The sequence below is a fragment of the Ptychodera flava genome, chromosome 13 (genome assembly GCF_041260155.1).
Source record: "Ptychodera flava strain L36383 chromosome 13, AS_Pfla_20210202, whole genome shotgun sequence".
Taxonomy (NCBI): domain Eukaryota; kingdom Metazoa; phylum Hemichordata; class Enteropneusta; family Ptychoderidae; genus Ptychodera; species Ptychodera flava.
In genome coordinates this window covers 41,668,768-41,691,766 of record NC_091940.1, presented here as the reverse complement: position 1 = coordinate 41,691,766, position 22,999 = coordinate 41,668,768, and the positions used below count along the sequence as shown (strand labels likewise).

The 22,999-nt window shown below is 36.1% G+C and overlaps 2 protein-coding genes across 3 annotated transcripts in view; both read right to left on the bottom strand.

Annotated features, from left to right (window-relative positions):
- Positions 1–1,206: 1,206 nt before the first annotated feature.
- Positions 1,207–2,707, bottom strand: LOC139148494 (fibropellin-1-like). The gene is made up of 2 exons (XM_070719969.1): positions 1,759–2,707; positions 1,207–1,384 (listed from the first exon to the last, which is right to left on the bottom strand). The coding sequence occupies exons 1-2, from the start codon at positions 2,705–2,707 to the stop codon at positions 1,242–1,244; spliced, it is 1,092 nt and encodes a 363-aa protein (XP_070576070.1). The 3' UTR covers positions 1,207–1,241.
- Positions 2,619–22,999, bottom strand: part of LOC139148488 (sushi, von Willebrand factor type A, EGF and pentraxin domain-containing protein 1-like) — a 33,330-nt gene continuing 12,949 nt past the window's right edge. Inside the window, exons 5-21 of one of the 2 annotated variants that reach the window (XM_070719962.1) lie at positions 21,693–21,884; positions 20,868–21,077; positions 20,133–20,384; positions 19,215–19,463; positions 17,695–17,910; positions 16,077–16,664; positions 15,242–15,400; positions 14,103–14,264; positions 13,309–13,470; positions 12,575–12,784; positions 10,323–10,526; positions 9,598–9,711; positions 5,855–5,986; positions 4,855–5,054; positions 3,920–4,103; positions 3,059–3,306; positions 2,619–2,754 (exon numbers count right to left, since the gene is read on the bottom strand). In XM_070719962.1, the coding sequence (XP_070576063.1) occupies positions 3,134–3,306; positions 3,920–4,103; positions 4,855–5,054; positions 5,855–5,986; positions 9,598–9,711; positions 10,323–10,526; positions 12,575–12,784; positions 13,309–13,470; positions 14,103–14,264; positions 15,242–15,400; positions 16,077–16,664; positions 17,695–17,910; positions 19,215–19,463; positions 20,133–20,384; positions 20,868–21,077; positions 21,693–21,884 (3,407 nt within the window). In that variant the 3' untranslated portion in view covers positions 2,619–2,754; positions 3,059–3,133. The remainder of the gene's footprint in view (positions 2,755–3,058; positions 3,307–3,919; positions 4,104–4,854; positions 5,055–5,854; positions 5,987–9,597; positions 9,712–10,322; positions 10,527–12,574; positions 12,785–13,308; positions 13,471–14,102; positions 14,265–15,241; positions 15,401–16,076; positions 16,665–17,694; positions 17,911–19,214; positions 19,464–20,132; positions 20,385–20,867; positions 21,078–21,692; positions 21,885–22,999) is intronic. The other variant, XM_070719963.1, reaches the window with a different exon arrangement.

Here is a 22,999-nt window from a genome sequence, read left to right as displayed (position 1 = left end):
CACACCGAAGATGTCTGCGACAGTAATCCAGTGGAACAACATCCAGACGGACTGAATCCTGCGAAAGCGGAATATCTCCAGGAGGAAGCCAAGTATTTGCCGAACAATGACTTTATCGAACTCAATAAAAAAACCGGACTTTGCCATGCATACTTTATGCCAAGTTCAGTGCCATTTCGAGTTTTCCAATACCAAATTGCAAGAGGATAGTCATGGCAGATCATCTTGTTTGCTATTTTTAACAAATTTTGCAAATTTAGCAAATCTCAGAGAAACTACTCTACAATTGAAAAAGAGTGTTTATCTTTGATATTAGCTTTACAGCATTTTGAAGTTTATGTTACTTCTTCAAATCAGCCAATAGTGGTTTATATTGATCACAACCCTCTTGTTTTTCTGCAGAAATTTAAAGGCAAAAATCAGAGATTGCTAAGATGGAGTTTAATGTTACAGGAGTTTAATCTTGACATTAGACATATCAAAGGCAGAGACAATTTAATTGCAGACTGTCTCTCTCGTATTTAGAGTTTATTGTTGTTCACTTTCAAGAAATTTTACTTTAGAGTAAAACAAAATTTGAGTACTTAAATCCTTTTCAAGATTACTTTGTAAAAGAAAGATTTTTCTTTGAAAAATTTTCTTTTTTTTGAAGAGGGGGTGTGTTATGTAGGTCATTCCCCCCACACTCATCATGACCTGAGTTCAATTAGTCTAGAACATTCTCAAGGTCACTGCCCTTGATGACCTCACAACCTTGAATTCAATTAGTCATGTTTGGAATGTTCTGGAAAGTTGATTAGTTGTGTAAGGGAGATAATTTTAGAACAGTAATTAGCATGTCAATAAAAGTTCTAGATTGTTCTTATATGCCTTTATAAAAGGGACGTGCACAGCTTCCAGTCAGACTTTTGGGATCGTGTCTCTTGTGTGTTACTAAACTCCAGCAGTAGTCATTCTCAAGACTTTTCAAGACCTTCACTGTCAACGCTGGATTTATACTGTGGACTTTGTGCAGCTTCAAGCCTGCAAGCCAAAGGACTGTTCATTCATCCGACTGACTGTTACAACTCTGAGACTGGAGCTTTGCCGTCCCAGCTGAGATAAGTAGTCTGTACACTTTTAAAGCTTGTACTCTGTCCCTGACTTAGCAATTAGTTTTGTTTTCGTAATAAATTTTGTTTAAACGTAAACTGCTGAGTTCACCCTTTTGTTCGTTTTCTCTGCACGTAACACTAGTGACATTAACAGTAACTCTGCCTTTCACTTCGAACAAAGACATTTGACATTGCTTTTCCAAAACTTTTCTTGAAATCTTCATCAGCAATTAGTCCATCATTGAATTCCTTGTTGGTTATTTTCAGACGACCATCATACTGATGTGACCCTATCAAAACAAAAATTAATATTTAAAAAATGTCACTATTAGTCAATCTAATGGTGGAGTGTAACATTGCCTTTTTTGTAACAACATTCAAACACGCTATTGTAACAACGACATTTATTATGACATTGATAATGAGGGTTTTTTCCAGAGTATAATTAATTCTATACTGCAAAATTTCAGTTCTGAAAATCAAAGATTTGTAGTTGGTACTTTTGCAAACTTGAGCTTGAGACTTTGAACTTTCTTTGAAAACTTAGAGAGTTCATAGCATGCTGCGGTATAATCGTTGGGGACTTTGACCAATATGACCAGTAATTCCCAAAAATTTAAATTAAAATGACTTTTCACCTAAAAAATCAAAACATGGTTCTTACTTGTGTAGAGGTGACAAATGATACCAAAGAATGGAACATTACTGCAGTCACAGTCATAATCCTGTCCAGCGATAGCGATACAGATGCCATCATTCTTGCAAGGTTTAAAGATGCAGATATCCTCTATAACTGGAGGCTGGGTTGGTTCAATGTATGTCTCACAGCTGGCACCATAGAAGTTGGGTTGGCAGGCACACAGATAGCCTTGATTTGCATTCTCAGATATGACACAGATTCCATCGTTTTGACATGGACTTTCTGAGCAAGGATTTACTAGGTCGCAGTTTGGCGGATGAAAACGTGCATCCCGGCATTCACACCAGTACTTATCTGCCAAATTATAATCTGTCTTACAGGTACCACCATTTAGACAGGGAGTCACTGCAAGATGACAGGGACTAAACAGAGTTTGACAGTAATCTCCAGTATAAGAATCCTGGCAGTGGCATGTAAAACCAGACAGGGAATTCTCACATATCCCATCATTATAGCATGGATCTGGTTGACAGTAATCTATCAAAATATCACAGTGCAGACCAGTGTACCCCTGGGGACAGTTACATGTATAGCTGGCTGTTCCTGGAATACAAGTAGCACCATTCTGGCATTGATTCCCAATACATAAATCCAGGATTTCACAGTTTATCCCTGTTTGTCTCTCAGGATCCGGACAGATACATGTGTACGAGTTGAATTCTGTGTGACAAGTTCCACCATGTTGGCAAGGATTAGACAGACAGAAGTCAATTTGTGTATCACAGTTCTTTTCTCCATAGCCTGGTTGGCAATCACAGAGATAGTCACCAATCATGTTTGTGCAAGATCCTTCATTTTGACAAGGGTTTGTCGGCAAGCAGTTATCAATGACATACTGACAATCATCTCCAACAAAGCCTGGTAAGCAGTCACACTCGTACCCTGGATTCTCAAATATTTTGTTGACACACATTCTGTTTGTTCCATCACAGATTGTCACATCCAGACATTCATTCACGTCTGAAAATTAAACACAAACAAGATATGCTTAAGTAATACAAATTTGACAAATACATGTAAAGCTATCTAACTGAGATAGATACATTACACATTCATATGACAGTTCTGTATGAGTAAAAACTTCCAGATAGACTTTGCTTCCTGTTTTCATAAAAGCTCATTTTTGATTATTTTGGACTCATATTTTCAAATGTCCTACAAAATATATTGATTAAAAAGTTTACTTTGTTTGAAGGAATTCCTGCTGAAAACAAGTTCAAATGATGTTAACAGGTAAAAAAGATAATAGCTGATAGGGACACACCTCCACAGTGCGACTCTTCTCTGTACATTACAGCTTTCAGCTCATCTGACAAAGATTCCAGCAAGTCTGGCCAGGCTACAATAGGGAGTCTTCGTGGATGTAACGTAGAGAGCATGGCGTTAATTTTTCTGCTAACTGGCCGATGTTTTGATCACTTAGGGCGCTGTTGTAAATGTGTAGTCTGCTCATATCTCCGATGAAAGATCTCTGCTGCATGAAACCTCCACTTGCAATAGCCTTAAACTGACCTGTTCAACAGCAGATATGAAAACACCATCACATTTTAGCAATTTATAATTGTATACCTTGGACAGGAATATTCTTGTTTGAAGACTGCAGCATTTTAACAAGGACCTCATTACTGGAATGTATAACAACTATTCAATGTTGGTTGTACGCTGACATAATGACTGATTTTTACCTAATGTGATATTTACAATGTGAGCTATAGAATATTTAAGCAATAAAGCATCCCAGCAACAGTATACCACAAGATTTTGACAAGTTCATGGCATATACGTTTGAGCAATAATGAGAGCATATATATGAAGTGAACTGGTCAAAATCGAGTGGTATACCGTCGTTGGGTGTGCTTTACTGCTATTATATCATGAAGTATATTGAAATGCTGGCATTGAACATGAAAAAAGGATGTTTGCTCTTGCCGAGAGTTCATGTGTATGCAAACCTTGCTATACGGCGAATAAACCACGGTTCTTTTCACATTTCGACTAATCAGATAGCCGCATTTGCACCATCAATATACTGGCATGATATAATTTGAGATATGGCATATTGGTATTTGAATCTAAACCACAATTGTATACAAGTCAATTAACACTATTTGGTTAAGGTGCATACCAACAGTCAGGGTTCCACCAGTTTGTAGTTGGGGTACATTCAGCTCTCTAACACATATACCATCTTTACAGATTTTTAATTTGGCCAATCCTTGCTCTGTGTGTGTCCAGGTAACACAAAGGTGATGCCAAACTCCATCATTGACAGAAATATTCAGTTGAATCACATTATTGCCAGCTGCAAACTGAAAAAGAGAAAAATTATTTGAAAAAAACAAATAGCATCAAGGATACTGTGCTCACATTTGATCAAATATGGAAGGTCAAAATGAATGAAATGCAAGCTTTAGAGTTGGACTGTTCATGGTGTCTTTGAAACATAGTTTCTTTAACCACGATGAACACATACAATATTTACAGTTAAATGGCTGTTGGACAGATGACAATAATTTCTGATACACCTGGTACAGTATGTGAGACATAATTAAAAGGGAGATACTTTTGTGCTTAAGCAGTTTAAAGTTACCAACCCAGATGTGTGATTGCTATTTTCCATCAGTTTTCAATGACGATAACCGGGTCAAAACTGTCATTTGATGTACAGCCACAGTCATTATTAGACACATGGAGAATGTAATTACACTTGGCTCCTTATACCTTGTTCACGTAAAATTGATTTTTTTTTGCCTGAAGCTACATCTTGCTGTCCACTACATTTTCAAGCCATAAGTAAATCCAGCAAACTTATTTTTCTAACCAAACACTGTATATATGTACATAACTTTTATTGTTTGAATTGTAGCTTAAGTACAAAGTTATTGATGACAAAGACTTCTTGTATTTCAACTTTGTTACTAGTCTGTTGTGTCAGTCATTGGTAACAAAGCATTGTGGAAACAGATTAAAAAGCAAACCATTTGATGACATGCTCTATCTTTTGAAATAACCTTGTTGTACTGTGAAAGTATGGCAGGTAAGAGGTATAAAATACAATACCTTTAGATTTCTGTAATCAAAGAGGCCAACTGATGCATTAGGAGTTGTGTAGGAAAAGATTGTGCCGTAATTGTCAACATCTTGAGTCTGTAACCACAGGCAGATTGAAAGCTCATCCACAATTTGCAGATCACTAGCAGCAACTTCCACATACTCTGCCATGTTTCCCGTGAACACCAAATCAAAGTTCATGGATTTTCCTGTACATCCAAGAAATTTATCAGGATTCATTAGAATTCATATTTTGTGTTGACACAACAAACATTTATTGACTTCTTCACATTAAAATTACCCTCCCATCTATCAAAAGTGTTTTTGCTAAGGGTTGTTAGCAGGTAAATGTTACTTGGGTTCTCCTAGATACACCAATGCCATCATGTATGAGACAGCAGAAATGTTACCAGGGTCCCCCAGTCATTTTACCAGGCTTCCCCTTGGTATGTCAATGCAATCACATTAAGGGACAGCTTCAATGTTATTGGGATCCCCAAATCATTTACCAATATTCCCTAACTTTAGCAAAAACACTGGTGAATACCATTTTAAAGGGAGGGGGGTTGTCAGAACTGTGCGTGTGCGACTTCCTTGTTTACAAATTATGTATTTCATGCATGATATCTAGATGCATCACATCAACATAGCTGCAACATTTAAAGTTTATGATATTCATTGTTAACAAATATGTTTTAACTTTCATCAATCGCCAACGTACCCTAGATACAGTGTTAACATCAGTCATTGGGGTCCCTGGCAGTTAACCTTTGAGCAGAGTTCCGACAACCCACTCCCTTTAAAATTTTGTACCAGGAATCTCTGCATATTCTATGTGAATTATTTACAGCTGTGAGTCAGATTTTGACAGTTAGGTGTATTTTTCTGACTGCTATTGCTATTTTTTAAGACAACAATACTCATTGTGTCGGTATGAGAGAAATGCAATGATTGGAAATTGCACTAGACAACAACAGAAACAAACATGAAAACAAAAAACTGTACTTACGAGTTAAACAATTTGGTCCTGTATATGAAGGCTTGCATTGACATCTGTATTTATTTATCTCATCATGACACATAATTTCATTCTGACATGGATTGCTGGCACATTCATCTATTTCTACATCACAGATATCTCCTACGGACAGGACAATGACTCTGATCAGTATAAACCCCGTATTTTGTATGGTCATTACAATTTTACAAACACAATACAAATGTTGATAATTAATAAGTATTTTATAATAACAGAAATATGTCTGAGTGCATGAGTCTATGTCACACCTACACACAAGTCTTTCCAGTGGTCACCTAATCGTGTTTGTTTCTAGCAATTCACTTCAGGGTTTACAAAATGACATGCCCTTCAGGAGCTGCTACCTCTCTCATACTGGTGTGGTCAGTGGTCATCTGAAAATGCTCAAACTTTACTAAAAGTAACAATCTATACCAGTCAAGATTTCTAACTGAATTACAAAAAATACTGATGCTGAAACCAGCAAAGAAGTTTTATATTGACTGGTTTTTATGTATGTCTTGAAGAACAATGCGTTTAGCAGATTGATGATGTTGAGATTGCAAACATTGATGGTCTCAGTCTGTGTACTGGGTATATTCACCAATGAGTACACATACACATAAACAGCAACCATACACATAAACAACAAGCATACACATAAACAGCAACCATACACATAAACAGCAAGCATACACATAAACAACAACCATACACATAAACAGCAACCATACACATAAACAGCAACCATACACATAAACAGCAACCATACACATAAACAGCAACCATACACATAAACAGCAACCATACACATAAACAGCAACCATACACATAAACAGCAACCATACACATAAACAACAAACATACACATAAACAGCAACCATACACATAAACAGCAACCATACAAATAAACAACCATACACATAAACAGCAACCATACACATAAACAGCAACCATACAAATAAACAACCATACACATAAACAGCAGCCATACACATAAACAGCAACCATACACATAAACAGCAAGCATACACATAACAACAACCATACACATAAACAGCAGCCATACACATAAACAGCAACCATACACATAAACAGCAACCATACAAATAAACAACCATACACATAAACAGCAACCATACACATAAACAGCAACCATACAAATAAACAACCATACACATAAACAGCAGCCATACACATAAACAGCAACCATACACATAAACAGCAAGCATACACATAAACAACAACCATACACATAAACAGCAGCCATACACATAAACAGCAACCATACACATAAACAGCAACCATACACATAAACAGCAACCATACACATAAACAGCAAACCATACACATAAACAACAACCATACACATAAACAGCAACCATACACATAAAAGCAACCATACACATAAACAGCAACCATACACATAAACAACAACCATACACATAAACAGCAACCATACACATAAACAGCAACCATACACATAAACAGCAACCATACAAATAAACAACCATACACATAAACAGCAACCATACACATAAACAGCAACCATACACATAAACAGCAACCATACAAATAAACAACCATACACATAAACAGCAACCATACACATAAACAGCAAGCATACACATAACAGCAACCATACACATAAACAGCAACCATACAAATAAACAACCATACACATAAACAGCAACCATACACATAAACAGCAACCATACAAATAAACAGCAACCATACAAATAAACAACCATACACATAAACAGCAACCATACACATAAACAGCAAGCATACACATAAACAGCAACCATACACATAAACAGCAACCATACAAATAAACAGCAACCATACAAATAAACAACCATACACATAAACAGCAACCATACACATAAACAGCAAGCATACACATAAACAGCAACCATACACATAAACAGCAACCATACAAATAAACAGCAACCATACAAATAAACAACCATACACATAAACAGCAACCATACACATAAACAGCAAGCATACACATAAACAGCAACCATACACATAAACAGCAACCATACAAATAAACAGCAAGCATACACATAAACAACAACCATACACATAAACAGCAACCATACACATAAACAGCAAGCATACACATAAACAGCAACCATACACATAAACAGCAACCATACAAATAAACAACCATACACATAAACAGCAACCATACACATAAACAGCAAGCATACACATAAACAGCAACCATACACATAAACAGCAACCATACACATAAACAGCAACCATACAAATAAACAACCATACACATAAACAGCAACCATACACATAAACAGCAACCATAGACATAAACAGCAACCATACACATAAACAGCAACCATACAAATAAACAACCATACACATAAACAGCAAGCATACACATAAACAGCAAGCATACACATAAACAGCAGCCATACACATAAACAGCAACCATACACATAAACAGCAGCCATACACATAAACACAACCATACACATAAACAGCAACCATACACATAAACAGCAACCATACAAATAAACAACAACCATACACATAAACAGCAACCATACACATAAACAGCAAGCATACACATAAACAACAACCATACACATAAACAGCAGCCATACACATAAACAGCAACCATACACATAAACAGCAACCATACACATAAACAGCAACCATACACATAAACAGCAAACCATACACATAAACAGCAACCATACACATAAACAGCAACCATACACATAAACAGCAACCATACACATAAACAGCAACCATACACATAAACAACAACCATACACATAAACAGCACCATACAAATAAACAACCATACACATAAACAGCAACCATACACATAAACAGCAACCATACACATAAACAGCAACCATACACATAAACAGCAACCATACAAATAAACAACAACCATACACATAAACAGCAACCATACACATAAACAGCAACCATACACATAAACAGCAACCATACACATAAACAGCAACCATACACATAAACAGCAACCATACAAATAAACAACCATACACATAAACAGCAACCATACACATAAACAACAACCATACACATAAACAGCAACCATACACATAACAGCAACCATACACATTAACAGCAACCATACACACCCTACTACAAAAACACTGGTCATTTTTTCTTGGTCACACAATTTGACTTTGACATCAAAATTAATGCTATTTTAGGCAGTTACAAATCTCAGAATTTTTAACCCTAAGAAGGAATATGTCAAATTATACTATAGCTAATTACTATACTAAAGCCACGGCGTTTTATCATTAGCTTGTTTATGTACATGTATGGCACATAGGGGCTAAGTACCACACTTCAAAGAAAATTGGACATATTTGACTTGTTCATATGGCCTGGTTTTTTCTAGTTGTTGCAACACAAGCAAATCATTCGACGGCAATTTTCATGTCAAGTTACATAAATGTATATATACCATCAGTTTACCGCGGCTACAAATTAACAAATGCATGCCAGTGAGTGTCCTTGCAACTGGAGTAAACAGTCAATAATTTAGGTGTACGTATCATAAAAGGGCTGTATGCAAAATATTGCCAAACTTTTGCTCTATCCATGATGTACTTGAAGTCATGTCAGTTCAGACCAAAACTTGGGTAACAAGCCATGACGAATTCATTATCTTCATTTGTGAATAATGCTACATAACTGTGATGATACTGGGATAGACTACTAACCTGTGTAGCCAGGAATACACTGACAAACAAAATTTCCAACTTGATCCTGACATGTACCACCATTCATGCAGGGCTCTGATAGGCAGTCATCTATGTCAACATCACAGCTTACACCTGAAAATAAAGACAGCACCAAGAAAATAATGTAGTTGGAAATATATGAGATAATTAAAATTACCCTACAACATACATGTATTGTGTGCTTGGTGATCAAACGCAGAAGAAAGACATCAAAAATATTAAAAATTAACTTCTCAGCCAACCAGCATTAACAAATCAACTGCACCCCAATATATCTTAGAATATGTAACTTTTACAATTATTCAGCATTATCATATGCAGGCCATGTGAAATGCCTACATTATCAAATTAAAGTATTCACAGTTTTAATTTATACATTTCACAGAACTTAGTTCCCATGTAGCTCAACATTGCATTCTTGTTGTAATATTTATCAAAACAGACAAAAGCATCATTGATAATAGGTAGTGACACCAGACACCTCAGTTCACTTAAAGCATCATTGATAATAGGTAGTGACACCAGACACCTCAGTTTACTTGTGAATCCATCATCACAGGGGCATTTGTCCATCGTAATACACTGACAGACAGACAGACAGACAGATAGACACACACATAAGCAGCATGATGACATGGGCTTCCAAGTGGGCATTCAACACACAAGGGCTAAAAATTTAAGTGACTCAACAGATCTCAGTTTACCTGTGAATCCATCATCACAGATACAGTTTGTTCCATTGCAGTATCCATGTACACATTTGACACAAAGGGTTTGTTCTTTGTCACAGAGATCACCATGGTAATCATCTGGGCAGACACACTGGAATCCGTTGACCTCATTAATGCAGGTACCTCTGTAACATGGAGAACTCAGACACTCATCCACATCTTCATCACAGTTAGTACCTTTGTGAGAAACAAAGTTTTAAGGAATGTAAGCAGGCAGTGGAAATATAAAAGTAGTGGATGCACACATGTCATGATCAGTTGCTGTACCAAAACAAAACAAAATCATCAATTATTTCCTGCATTCTTGATAAACTGCTTAAATCTTTTTTTTTAATTTGAATTTTTCAAACGCTGAAGGAAGAATATGTAATCACCTAAAAGTGGATGTGCCTGAAAAACTAAAACTCATTCACTTTGAAGAGATCATGAACAATTGTCATTTTATTTGTAATAATTGCAGTCATACGTTTGAAGTAGCAGTAAATAGACTGGATATGATGAGAAACTTTACTGTATCAGTCTTGTTATCTCTTTATTGCTTTCTGACTAATTTTGGCCTTCAAAAGACATTTGGAGCTTGAAACTGAAGCATTGTTATTTTCTTTCAGGTTTCCATAACATTCCTCTCTGACTAGCTTTTGAAGACACAGATGATAGCTTTCAATGTATGAAGACACAGATGATAGCTTTCAATGTATGAAGACACAGATGATAGCTTTCAATATATGAAGACACAGATGATAGCTTTCAAAATGATCGCAATCATACCAATCCATATCCAATAACACTAGGTCAAAATTTGTAAGACAATAGTTGTAAACATAGACACAAAACAGCACAGAACAGACAGTAAATAGACGGTACAAACAAAGTCAAATTCATGAAAGAAAGATATATGGACCTCTGGCCAAAAGACCAAGAAGTGATGTCAGGTGTTTCGAAAATAGTAAGCGCATCCTGCCCCACATGTGGCACCCGCCATATATCAATCTGTAAGTCAGATAGGTAGTGGTCACTAACTAAGGCCCAATGTCACCGATGCCATCAGTGATCATTTGTCGAAGAGAGATATTGTATTTATCTACCAGCTTGCGATACCTGCCAAAAAAGCGTTTCAAATGTATGAAGACACAGATGATAGCTTTCAATGTATGAAGACACAGATGATAGCTTTTCAAATGTATGAAGACACAGATGATAGCTTTCAATGTATGAAGACACAGATGATAGCTTTCAATGTATGAAGACACAGATGATAGCTTTCAATGTATGAAGACACAGATGATAGCTTTCAATGTATGAAGACACAGATGATAGCTTTCAATGTATGAAGACACAGATGATAGCTTTCAATGTATGAAGACACAGATGATAGCTTTCAATGTATGAAGACACAGATGATAGCTTTCAATGTATGAAGACACAGATGATAGCTTTCAATGTATGAAGACACAGATGATAGCTTTCAATGTATAGCTTTCAATGTATGAAGACACAGATGATAGCTTTCAATGTATGAAGACACAGATGATAGCTTTCAATGTATGAAGACACAGATGATAGCTTTCAATGTATGAAGACACAGATGATAGCTTTCAATGTATGAAGACACAGATGATAGCTTTCAATGTATGAAGACACAGATGATAGCTTTCAATGTATGAAGACACAGATGATAGCTTTCAATGTATGAAGACACAGATGATAGCTTTCAATGTATGAAGACACAGATGATAGCTTTCAATGTATGAAGACACAGATGATAGCTTTCAATGTATGAAGACACAGATGATAGCTTTCAATGTATGAAGACACAGATGATAGCTTTCAATGTATGAAGACACAGATGATAGCTTTCAATGTATGAAGACACAGATGATAGCTGACCTAGCAATGGACATGTTCACTGACATAATTTATCAAAAGAATTATGAAAAGTAAATGCCAAGGCAAACATTCAATTATTACCTCGAAATCTAGAATAATCTGTAATCTGAATTCTGGAATAAACACTATCTCGCAAAACTCTTTCTCTTTATTACGCTTCATGCAAAAGTTTCAAAAAGATAACAATATTAAATTGGTATTTCCATGAATACCGGTATCTACAACTCAATGAAATCAGTTGACATTGCTTGACTCATAGGTAGCCATCTGACAGTGAATGACCCTATAACCAAAAGTCAGGGGTCATAACATATCGGTAGATTCACTGAGGGGCTCACCTGCAAATCCAGGTATACAGGTACAATTGTAGCCATTTGGTTGGTCAACGCAGATTGCATCATTTTTACAGGGATTTGACTGGCATTCATCAATGTCAATTTCACAATCAGTTCCTTGGAAACCATCATCACAGATGCAGATATAGAAACCAATCATATCACGGCACAATCCACCATTTTGGCAAGGACTGGACTGACAGTCATCCACAACTAAAAATGAAAATTACAACATGAAAATTCCTTCAATATGATAAATAAACTCATTTTAACAACAATTCATCCATTCACGAAGATTATATAACGACACAATGAAGCAGACATATTTGTATTAACTACATAAAAAGGCGCTGAAAGATCTTTTACCAGTGCTTTAATAGTTGACGCAGCTCTACAATGTTATTTACTATCACTCCAACATTCATAGAATTTGTACATTGACAATATGGCTATTCTCTGAAAGAGACAAAACTAGGGTACCAGAAAAACAGTTGATAAAAAACACTGGGTGTCAAAAGATTAAAACACTCACATCCAGTGTTTTTTATCAGCTGTTTGCCGGTATTGTAATCTGTAGTACCATCTCTTTCACACTCACAATGATGCAGTTTTTACACTTTTTTAAAAGTTTTCAGTGGCTATTCTCTGACTTGTCTATAAATCAGAATCAACAAGCTAAAATAAACAGCAAGAGTAGAGCTTATCTGATGAGGAACAGTTACACTGTACAAACTTACAAATACAATCTCCTTCACTTGATGTCCCCATGGAAACAGTCTCCCTGTAACCAGGACACTCCATGCAATTGGTTTGTCTCATTGCTGATTGATAGTGATGTCTTGGGCATGGTTGGCATGGTGACAAGCCATTGACAGAAAATGTGCCTGGTGAACAAAATGCTGGAATGGGAAAATAATTGTTTATTTGAGATAATTTGTAGCAAGAACATGAACATTTCATCTCATGCAACTGAGTTACTCTTATGTGATTACTATTGTATGCACTTTGAAACTGAAATTGGAAACATTTGTTATTGTAGAGAAACAAAACAAATAAAATGTACCTATTATCTGAAATCAAAAACGATAGCTATTTCAAATATGAACTCCATCAGTAATAATTAAATTTTTGAATTTCCTGACTGTAGGATGGTAAAAACTTAATTAGCTTTAGTCTTCAAAATGCATCCACACATACAACAGACTTGATAACTCTTGTAAAAATTTCAAACTTAAAATCAGTCCCTGAGAAACATTGTATTATAAACCTTCAATGACAGCAGTTCACCAACTGTTGTACAGTAAATTTTAAAGTCACACAGACATACTGAAAAAAAAAATCATGTAACTTTGTTTACTTTGAAAGCATAAGCATTAATCCTGAAGCATATTTGTTACAATGTGACTACCGGTATTTTACCGACTTAAAAGGTAGATACAATGCAAAATTTAATATTTACATTTAAAAAAATATAATTCAATAATAACTTCCTGTCTAATGGTTCTAAATTATGAGAGGAAGCTATACATACAAATACAGCTAGATCGGGCTGTTGATCCGGCTTCCGTAGTTGTTGAAGCATAAGGACATTTGTGACAAAAACTTCTCCCTTCTTGGTCTTGATAGTGTCCAATATTACAAGGACTACATGGCTCGAGGCCAGAATCAGACCAGTGACCAGTCTCGCAGTAGTCTGTTGAGAAACAATGAGAGGTCAATTTACCAGAAAGACTATGTATTGTTGGTAGCATCAGATGGACACATGTATTGATAGCTCCACACTTTAATTACCTATTCAATATAAAGGACAATAAAATCCAAAGAGATTTTATGTGTTATCTCCATGACTTGATGACAATTGACCACAGATGACCTTGAACTTGAGATGAAATTTACACAAACTATGGATCAATTCAGGCATTAAAATAGCAGTCGTAAGGTATACCATGCTTTATTAAACTGTTGAATTAAACTTTCACTACAATATTCGTACATGGAATTTTAAAAGTTTTCTCAATAATTTCTCTAAAGATCTTTCACAAACCCAAATCAGACAATATGTCATGAAAATCAACCATCAGGAAGTCATCAAACATTAATGGATGATGTTAAACTCAATTCCAGATTACGGTATGGTGCGGAAACTTCACCGGTATATGTGTGGAGGTATGAGAAGCACACATGTAGATGATAACTAGATATACCGGAAGAGTTATTGTTTGTATACGCTGATACAGACCATCTAAGAGAATTCTATACTTTGATACAGGTGAAAGTGCAAAAAAATATGTTCGTCATTTTGTAACATTATCTTCATTTCTTCTGTACGAAGAATTAAATAATACACACTAGTCCTTACCACATGACTACTTCACCAGTGAGGGACTAGTAAATTAGATTTGGATACACTCTGTGTTCTAACACAAATGCATACTTGATATATTGTTGTACTAAAGACGGGGCGCCAAAGTTTGTTATGACTAAATAAAAATTCTGATTCTCTGACAATACACGCTAGATTTACAACTCAAAGCAGAGTTGGATTGTGATTTAATAATAATTACCACTTGTTACAGTAGTACCTTGAGTCAATTAAAAAATAGAGAAATAATAGTTCCTTAGGTAGGATTCAATAATGTTATAAAATATGACAAATTATAACACTGTTACCTTTGCAATCTTCCAAATCTGTTGCCCCTTCTATCAGTGTTGTCTTACTGTCAGGACAAGCCTTACAACCAGTTTGTTTCTCCTCATCTTGGTAGAACCCCCTAGCACATGGTGAACAGAGGCTTTTGCTCTCCCAAAAAGTCCCCCTAGCACAATTAACTATTGAAAGAAGAAAAGACATAAAGTTAAAAGTGGACAAGCCGACTAACATTCACATTAGATTGTGTTGCAAAACATACATCTCTATATTTATATAATTACACAGACCACATTGTCCTTGTTCAAAGTTTCTGTGCTCTCCAATGAGTCGATGGCTGTGCCCTTACCAAAACTATTCTATTGAGTTCTAAGGACTTGTGTTTTTCTATAGACTTCAGTAGAAAAACAGCTAAAAGTCCTTAGAAGCCTTTGAACTTTTGGCCTTTTTTCTTGGCCATTTTTGTGTATAGTGATATACAGAACTTTTCCAAAAAGGTGCAACGGCTTGAATGAGTCATATCTGTGCAACAGCTGTAGATATTAAAGGTATACAGTCACCTGTAATCTAAATATGCTTATATATGGTATCAAAATGCCCATGTGAGGGCGCTGTTTTTTAAAAGCGGCCATCCGCTTAAAATCTGTGATTGGTTAGATTTTATCTTTCCATGGTAACTGTGGCAAAATTGGAACAGGTGACAGTATACCTTTAAGAGTATGCACACAAAGCAAATTCATAAATGCCCCTGGACTATGTCATGTAGGAGATAACTCAGCATGGCAGTAGCTTGCAGAGGATGTAACTTTTCAAGACACTGTTTCTGAGTCTGTATCATATTACAGAGTGTAAACTTACTACATTCTGCCGCCTCTCCAGAATATGTTCTTTCAACTTGACCAATCTCACATTGGGCAATCACACCCTGGAACGACAGACTGCTCTCACTCTGGGCAAACACTTGATTGTTAATCACCAGGTCAATTCCTCTTTGTTGTACAGCTTCTAGCTCATAATAGACTTCAATGCTGAGATCATACAAGTCATATTGTGCATTTTCTGTGATAACAACAGATGTTATGACAATATTGATTTGAAATGACACTCTTGTATTTCCAACGACAGCTCTTCTAGCCCTCATCGGTTTGTCAGAGTCATCTGGTCTCAAACTCTCATGATCCACATTCCAGTCATTCTGCCTTTGACTACGGATTTTCTTCAGCTGTGGACTCTCTCTTCTCTTTCTGTCTGAGGTGAAGTCACCACATTCAACCACAACATTTTCTACACTGCATGAAAAATCATCTGTTGCGTCGCCACAAGTTATGTTAGATGGACCATACTGTTCAAGAAAGCTGCGTCTGATCTCATCTTTTGAATTTTCACAATCATCATGAAAGTAGTATGATTCAGATGATACTCTTGCTGTACCACTGAGATACTTCTCTGAAAATGAAGCAACAACCAATACAATCATAAGAATATACTGAAATTTGCCATCAATTTCTATTTGATAACACTGTTTTTAGGACATTGGCTGAATTTTTGTATCAAAATTGTTGTCAGTGTGAACATCTTTCACAATGTAAATTGATAAAATTTTTATGTCTCTGATCAAGATATGAAATTTAAGTAATGAACAATGTGAGCTATACAACTGCTCATCAAATAACCAGGTATCTGTGTATTACAATATTTACCAACCTAAACTGATTTGTTCATTGTATTTGGATTCTATGCTTAATTAATTAAAATGTTTAAACTAAGATGGTTGCCATGAGTTGAACCTGCCCACTGCCCCAAGTTTGCCATGTTGTTCCTAATCCCTGCCTTGCACTGATGTCCCCTCAATGGTTCTTCCCAGAAAAGTAGGCATTTCACAGTGAAACTTGACTTACTGAGCTTTTCTACATTAAGTTATGGAGCCTAATGGCATACTCAGAGAAGGACAAGGACACATTATACAGCCAATATGAGGTTGTTAGGGAGTCTGTCTGGCTTTAGTCATCCTTCCAGAAAAAATGGCAAAGAATAATACCATTGAAACTTCACATGTTCCTGTACAATCAATGGATGCATATAATACAATGGTATATCTAGCAATTTCATCTATAAAATCCGACAGATAAATGACTGAATTTTTTGCTTGAGGTGAGAAGACCTGTTGTTGGACAGAATTATCCCAAGGGATACCTGATGTTCAGATTAACAGCAAATGTATATATTGCTTTAGTCGAGTTTGTGTGTTTGCTTGCTAGTACAGTATGTACCAGTAGATGTATATGTGTTTGCTTCATTGAACTTGAAGGAAAGACCAGTTCAGCTCACTTATTGAGCTATCTTTTTAGAGATTTAAATGTAGTCCATTTGTTTTGATGATTGACTTATACGAACTGTAGGTAACGTAGCTGCCATGGATTCTGAGTTCCAATCCAACTGTAAAATTATTGAGTTTTTACATGATTTTATGACTTACTAGAACAGTCTGGCCAAGGAAGACACTGGTCAACTCCTTCACAGGTCCACAGCCCACTGTAATCACACCTGTACAAGTTCCTATCAGCAGGAGTGCGAGCAAAGTCAGATTCCACATGACAGAAAATTGTACATATTTGTTGATATCCTGAGTGTGGAGCAGCAGCACAGTTTCTTGATCCATTCAGTGGAGGTGCTGGTGGTGTACAATCATAAGCTGAAAATAAACGAACAACAAAGATGTTTCAAAAAGCAATAGAACATGGAAAGACTTTGAGTTTAACAATAATACTTGCATGTGCCATTTTTCTGTCATATTTGTCACTTAAAATTTGTACAAGTAATTGATAGTTGGGCTATTGTTTATTCATGGTAAGATTAAGGGGGCGCTGCACCCAACACGGCGTATTTTGCTCAAAAATCACTTTTTTTGCAAATACTCATTCAATTTTCATTAATTTGTTAACCCAAGATTAAAATATTGGTTGAGTTCACCTTTCAGCTTGTCATGCAGTCATACGCTGCGTAATACAGAAGAGTTAATTTATACAAATGTATGCAAATCACCCAATGTCCTGGCTTATTTTTCCTCCCATTTTCAAAATTTCCAAAGAATTTAACTACACTATGGCTGGGTCAAATTTTCTGACATTTTCACATTATGTTTTTTAAATGCTATATAACAAAACAACTACTTTGTTTGGCAATATAGTTCTTACATTTTGAATGAGAGGCATTTTAATTTTGCTAATCATGATTTTAATCAATTTTTTGAGTGTCAGTCTTTTAACCCTTGCCATTTTAGAATGAGGATAGACAATGAAAAATAAAATATTTGTTTTTTTCTACATACTCTTCTTTCAAGTGAAATATTACATTTCAGAAAATAACAAAAAGTTTTTGACTTAAATTAATTTTTATCATTAATACCAAAATTGAGGTTTTTTTACCCCAAACATACACCTACTTCATCCTTTGAGTAAACTACTGCTACCATACTAAACTTTAGAGTCTCTGCTTTTTGAAAATATATGAGGGGGTTTCCTTGTCATCTTTGATGAGCAATATTGTTTTGAAAAAAACTATGTTGACAACATCCAGCTCCACCTTAAGGTAGAATGTACCTCGGGAACAGATATTCAAGCTCTCAAACTTTAACAATTCTATTTTTAAGTACCACGTATGGCTGCTAATTTTAATGCTCTTGGACTAAGACAACTTTTCAGTTTATAGCTATCAGTAATTTGACTGAGATCTGTCAATCTTTCCCTGACTTTCAACACAGCAGTACATCGATAGTAGTGATACTACCTAGCACATATGAAATGTTTCAAACTCTTAGAGTCTAAAGAGTGTGTTCTCTACATATGTACATTGAAACCTCTTTCAATCACAGACTGTCTCCCACCGTTTTCAAGGAATGACTGGACCAATGTACTTACAAATTCAGATGAAAATGTTAGCAAGATGAATAGACAGGAGGGGTATGTCATAAAAGGATTTCTAACAAAAAAATCTTACCCTCAAGTAGAAAAGAGAATTCACAAGTCACTGTAGGGTGTCCAGTTGGATAGCACTGAATGTTGTGATGGCCTAAAGAAACAAACTGTCCAGGATATGCGCCATTGAGACATGTGATGTCTGAAGCTGGAATGCTATTACCATGGCCATCATTGTACTCTGGATAAGGCCAATCGACATGAGTGCCAGATGAATTTGATGTCTTATTTGTGAAATCCTCTGGGCAAAATACAACGACTGGTGGCCTATCTGTATAAAGCATTAAAAATAAACAATCTGAATTCAAACATCGAAGGCAGTCCAGTAGACAGGAAAAATTGAATAAAAAAGTAGAGAGTCATAAGACATACAATAAATATCATAATCCACTGATATTGTATTTTTAGAAATGACTCTATCAAATTTTCACATACCTTGTATTACATGTAATATTGTATGAATTCAGTACAAAGTGTCACACACCTTGTATCATAGCATTGAATGAGTTAGGTACAAATTTTCACACACCTTGTATCATAACATTGTATGAGTAAGGTACAAATTTTCACACACCTTGTATCATAACATTGTATAATTTAGGTACGAATTTTCGCACATCTCATATCACAACTGCAATAATCACCTGGGCCTTTAAAGGTAGATTTGGGTGGCATACTGTTCTATGTAGGAATTGGAATGTATCCGTGATTTTCATGTGGGTTTTAATGTTCAGTATTTTCTCGTTGTTATATAGTTGACCTTTGTACACCACAAGGTCGTCAAGGTATGTTACGTCATGTGTCGAGCTTCCAAATGAAAATTTGAAGGTAGGGTGCGTTTGGTTAATACCTGATGTGTTTTGTTCCAATAAAGATCATGAAAATATCGTAAAGCCACCTCACATCACATTGTATGAATTCAGTACAAATTTTCAAATACCTTGTATCACAACATTGTATGAACATCGGTCTGATAAACCTGCTTCATCCTCTGCCTGCCAAGTCAGTGAGTGAGTGCCGACAGGGAACTCATATGGACTTGAATAAGGTGACAATAAAGTAAGATGAACAATGCCTGAATTGTCAGTGGCATTAGGTCGATGAAGGTCCCAGTGTAAAAGCCTCGTTGCTTTATTCAAATCTACTGTGTCATGGATGTCATTGGGACACACAATTTCTGGTGGTTCAAAGTCTGGTGGGATGGAAAAGTTCAGTATCAGTGAAATAAATCAATGTTTACTATCATAATATAAATTCTTAAATTAAAATCAAAAAGTTATCAGCATTTTGTTCACCACATCAGGTTAAGTTTGTGTCTCTACAAATATGAAAGCAATGCAAACAAATTATCCTAATGAAAACTGTACAGTCCAGCCCTGTCTCTGAGCAGCAAATTGTTTGTTCAATTCAAACAGCTGTGACCATGACGATAAAAGACATCAAATTTCATGAAATATGAAATAATGTTCTAAATGTCAAAAGTACAACTGTCTAAATGTTTGAAAAGATATATCCTTATTGTGAAATGGAATAATGCATGGCTTAGATACACCTGACACATGCTTAGTTTCACAGAGGAAATACCAGTATTTCCTCTTTTTTAAATCGACATCATAAAGTTGTCAAATTTCCAAACTCACAACATAGAGGTATTAAGAGAAACCTAGTTTCTTACCTACACATTCACCATAAAGTCCATGGTTTGTCCATTCACCATGGTCGAGACAAGTCTTTGTGAAATATGAGCTTGTACCGGTACCGTTCATAGTAAACCCATCACCACAGCTGTACTGACAAACTGTGCCTATTTCATGTCTGGCAGTGGTACAATTTTCTGGGTTGACTGTGGTGTGTTTTATGCTGAACAAGGCTGGACACTCTTGGGCTGGAGAAAAATGATGGACAATCATGTATGATAGACAGTGTTTGTTAAACATACAATATATGAAATATCATGGAATGATGGTGACTTTGATGGCAAGTGACTTTCGATCATTTAATGAACATTCTTTGAAGTAAAATATCTCAGAATTCCTGGTTATTTTGTTGTATCACCATAGCAGTAATTGCTGTCCAAATTTGAACAGTAAATATATTCTGACAAACCTGCCGCATATTGTAAAGAGACACTACTTAAGCTCCAATGTGAATACAGAATAAATGTCACAATAATCAACAGAGCATGAAATCACTTGAAGACATAAATCAACATTTTATGGTCTCTACATGCTAAAATTACACATTTCCTTCTGCAGAAATTTTCAAAGCATTTTGATGATTACATTTTAGACTTTGTCTATACAGTGAAACTAAACGAGAAAAATTGTCTAGTTTGCTTCACATATAGTACACTCATTCAAGTCATTGTTGTGTTATAATTGTCCTTTGAACTTTGATCCTTGTCTCCATTTCTGAGTATAAGACTAGATCGCAGCTTAAATGGAATCTGACTGAGAAATATATTGAGGAGATAGTTAGACGGTACAGGATATAAAATCACCTCTACATTGTGTGGGAGTGCCATCCCAAATTCCAGCATCTGTGCATGTTCTCGACAAATCACCATAACTTATGAAACCGCGGTAACAAATTACAATTACTGTAGAACCAACTGGGTACTGTAATGGGCCGCCTGATGAATACTGGATAATTCCACCAATTCCCACATCAGGAACTTGTGGGCATTGAATCTCTGTTATAAGAAGATGAAATTTAATAGAATGGCATCATTGACAAGATTCTGCTCCCATTTACAGTTAAAATATCAAAAATAGATAAATACATGACGTGTGGCTTATATTGGTACTGAGGGTAGACTTGCTTCAGTATTGATCATTATGAAATGACCCCACAGCCCTGACATTGAACATAAATGGTGAATAAGATATTATACATATATGATCAATGGGGACATACTGATTTTTAGCCTTCTTATACTGAATGAAGCAATCCATAGAAAGCCAAACAAACCAAAATTAATGCCATTTGCATCAGCTGATTGTGACCAAAATGACAGAAATGTCCTCAAAAACAGCAAAAGTTTGCAAGTAATGTCTGATGGTTTACATCATAAAATGTTACACATCTCAGAATATTGGGGTTTTTTTGAGGATCAAAAGTTCAGTTTATAAGAATCCACTTGCAAGGAATAAACAACTCATTAACAACCAGAGTGGTCACTCTGATGTTCAGGCCAGGTTGATCAGGGTGGTTTGATGTCAAGGCCATGTTGATCAGGGTGGTTTGATGTCAAGGCCATGTTGATCAGGGTGGTTTGATGTCAAGGCCATGTTGATCAGGGTGGTTTGATGTCAAGGCCATATTTATCAGGGCGGTTTGATGTCAAGGCCATACTGATCAGGGCGGTTTGATGTCAAGGCCAGGTCGATCAGGGTGGTTTGATGTCAAGGCCACATTGATCAGGGTGGTTTGATGTCAAGGCCATGTTGATCAGGGTGGTTTGATGTCAAGGCCATATTGATCAGGGTGGTTTGATGTCAAGGCCAGGTTGATCAGGGTGGTTTGATGTCAGGTCCATATTGATCAGGGTGGTTTGATGTCAAGGCCAGGTTGATCAGGGTGGTTTGATGTCAACGCCATGTTGATCAGGGTGGTTTGATGTCAAGGCCATGTTGATCAGGGTGGTTTGATGTCAAGGCCATGTTGATCAGGGTGGTTTGATGTCAAGGCCATGTTGATCAGGGTGGTTTGATGTCAAGGCCATGTTGATCAGGGTGGTTTGATGTCAAGGCCATGTTGATCAGGGTGGTTTGATGTCAAGGCCATGTTGATCACAAAGGATGACAA

Bases quoted from the DNA above. Each gene is read 5' to 3' on its own strand.
- LOC139148494 (XM_070719969.1), bottom strand. From the start codon at position 2,707: ATGTGTGTCAACAAAATATTTGAGAATCCAGGGTACGAGTGTGACTGC. The intron at 1,385-1,758 runs GTAAGAACCATG...TTGTTTTGATAG, and splicing joins CATTTGTCACCTCTACACAA to GGTCACATCAGTATGATGGT.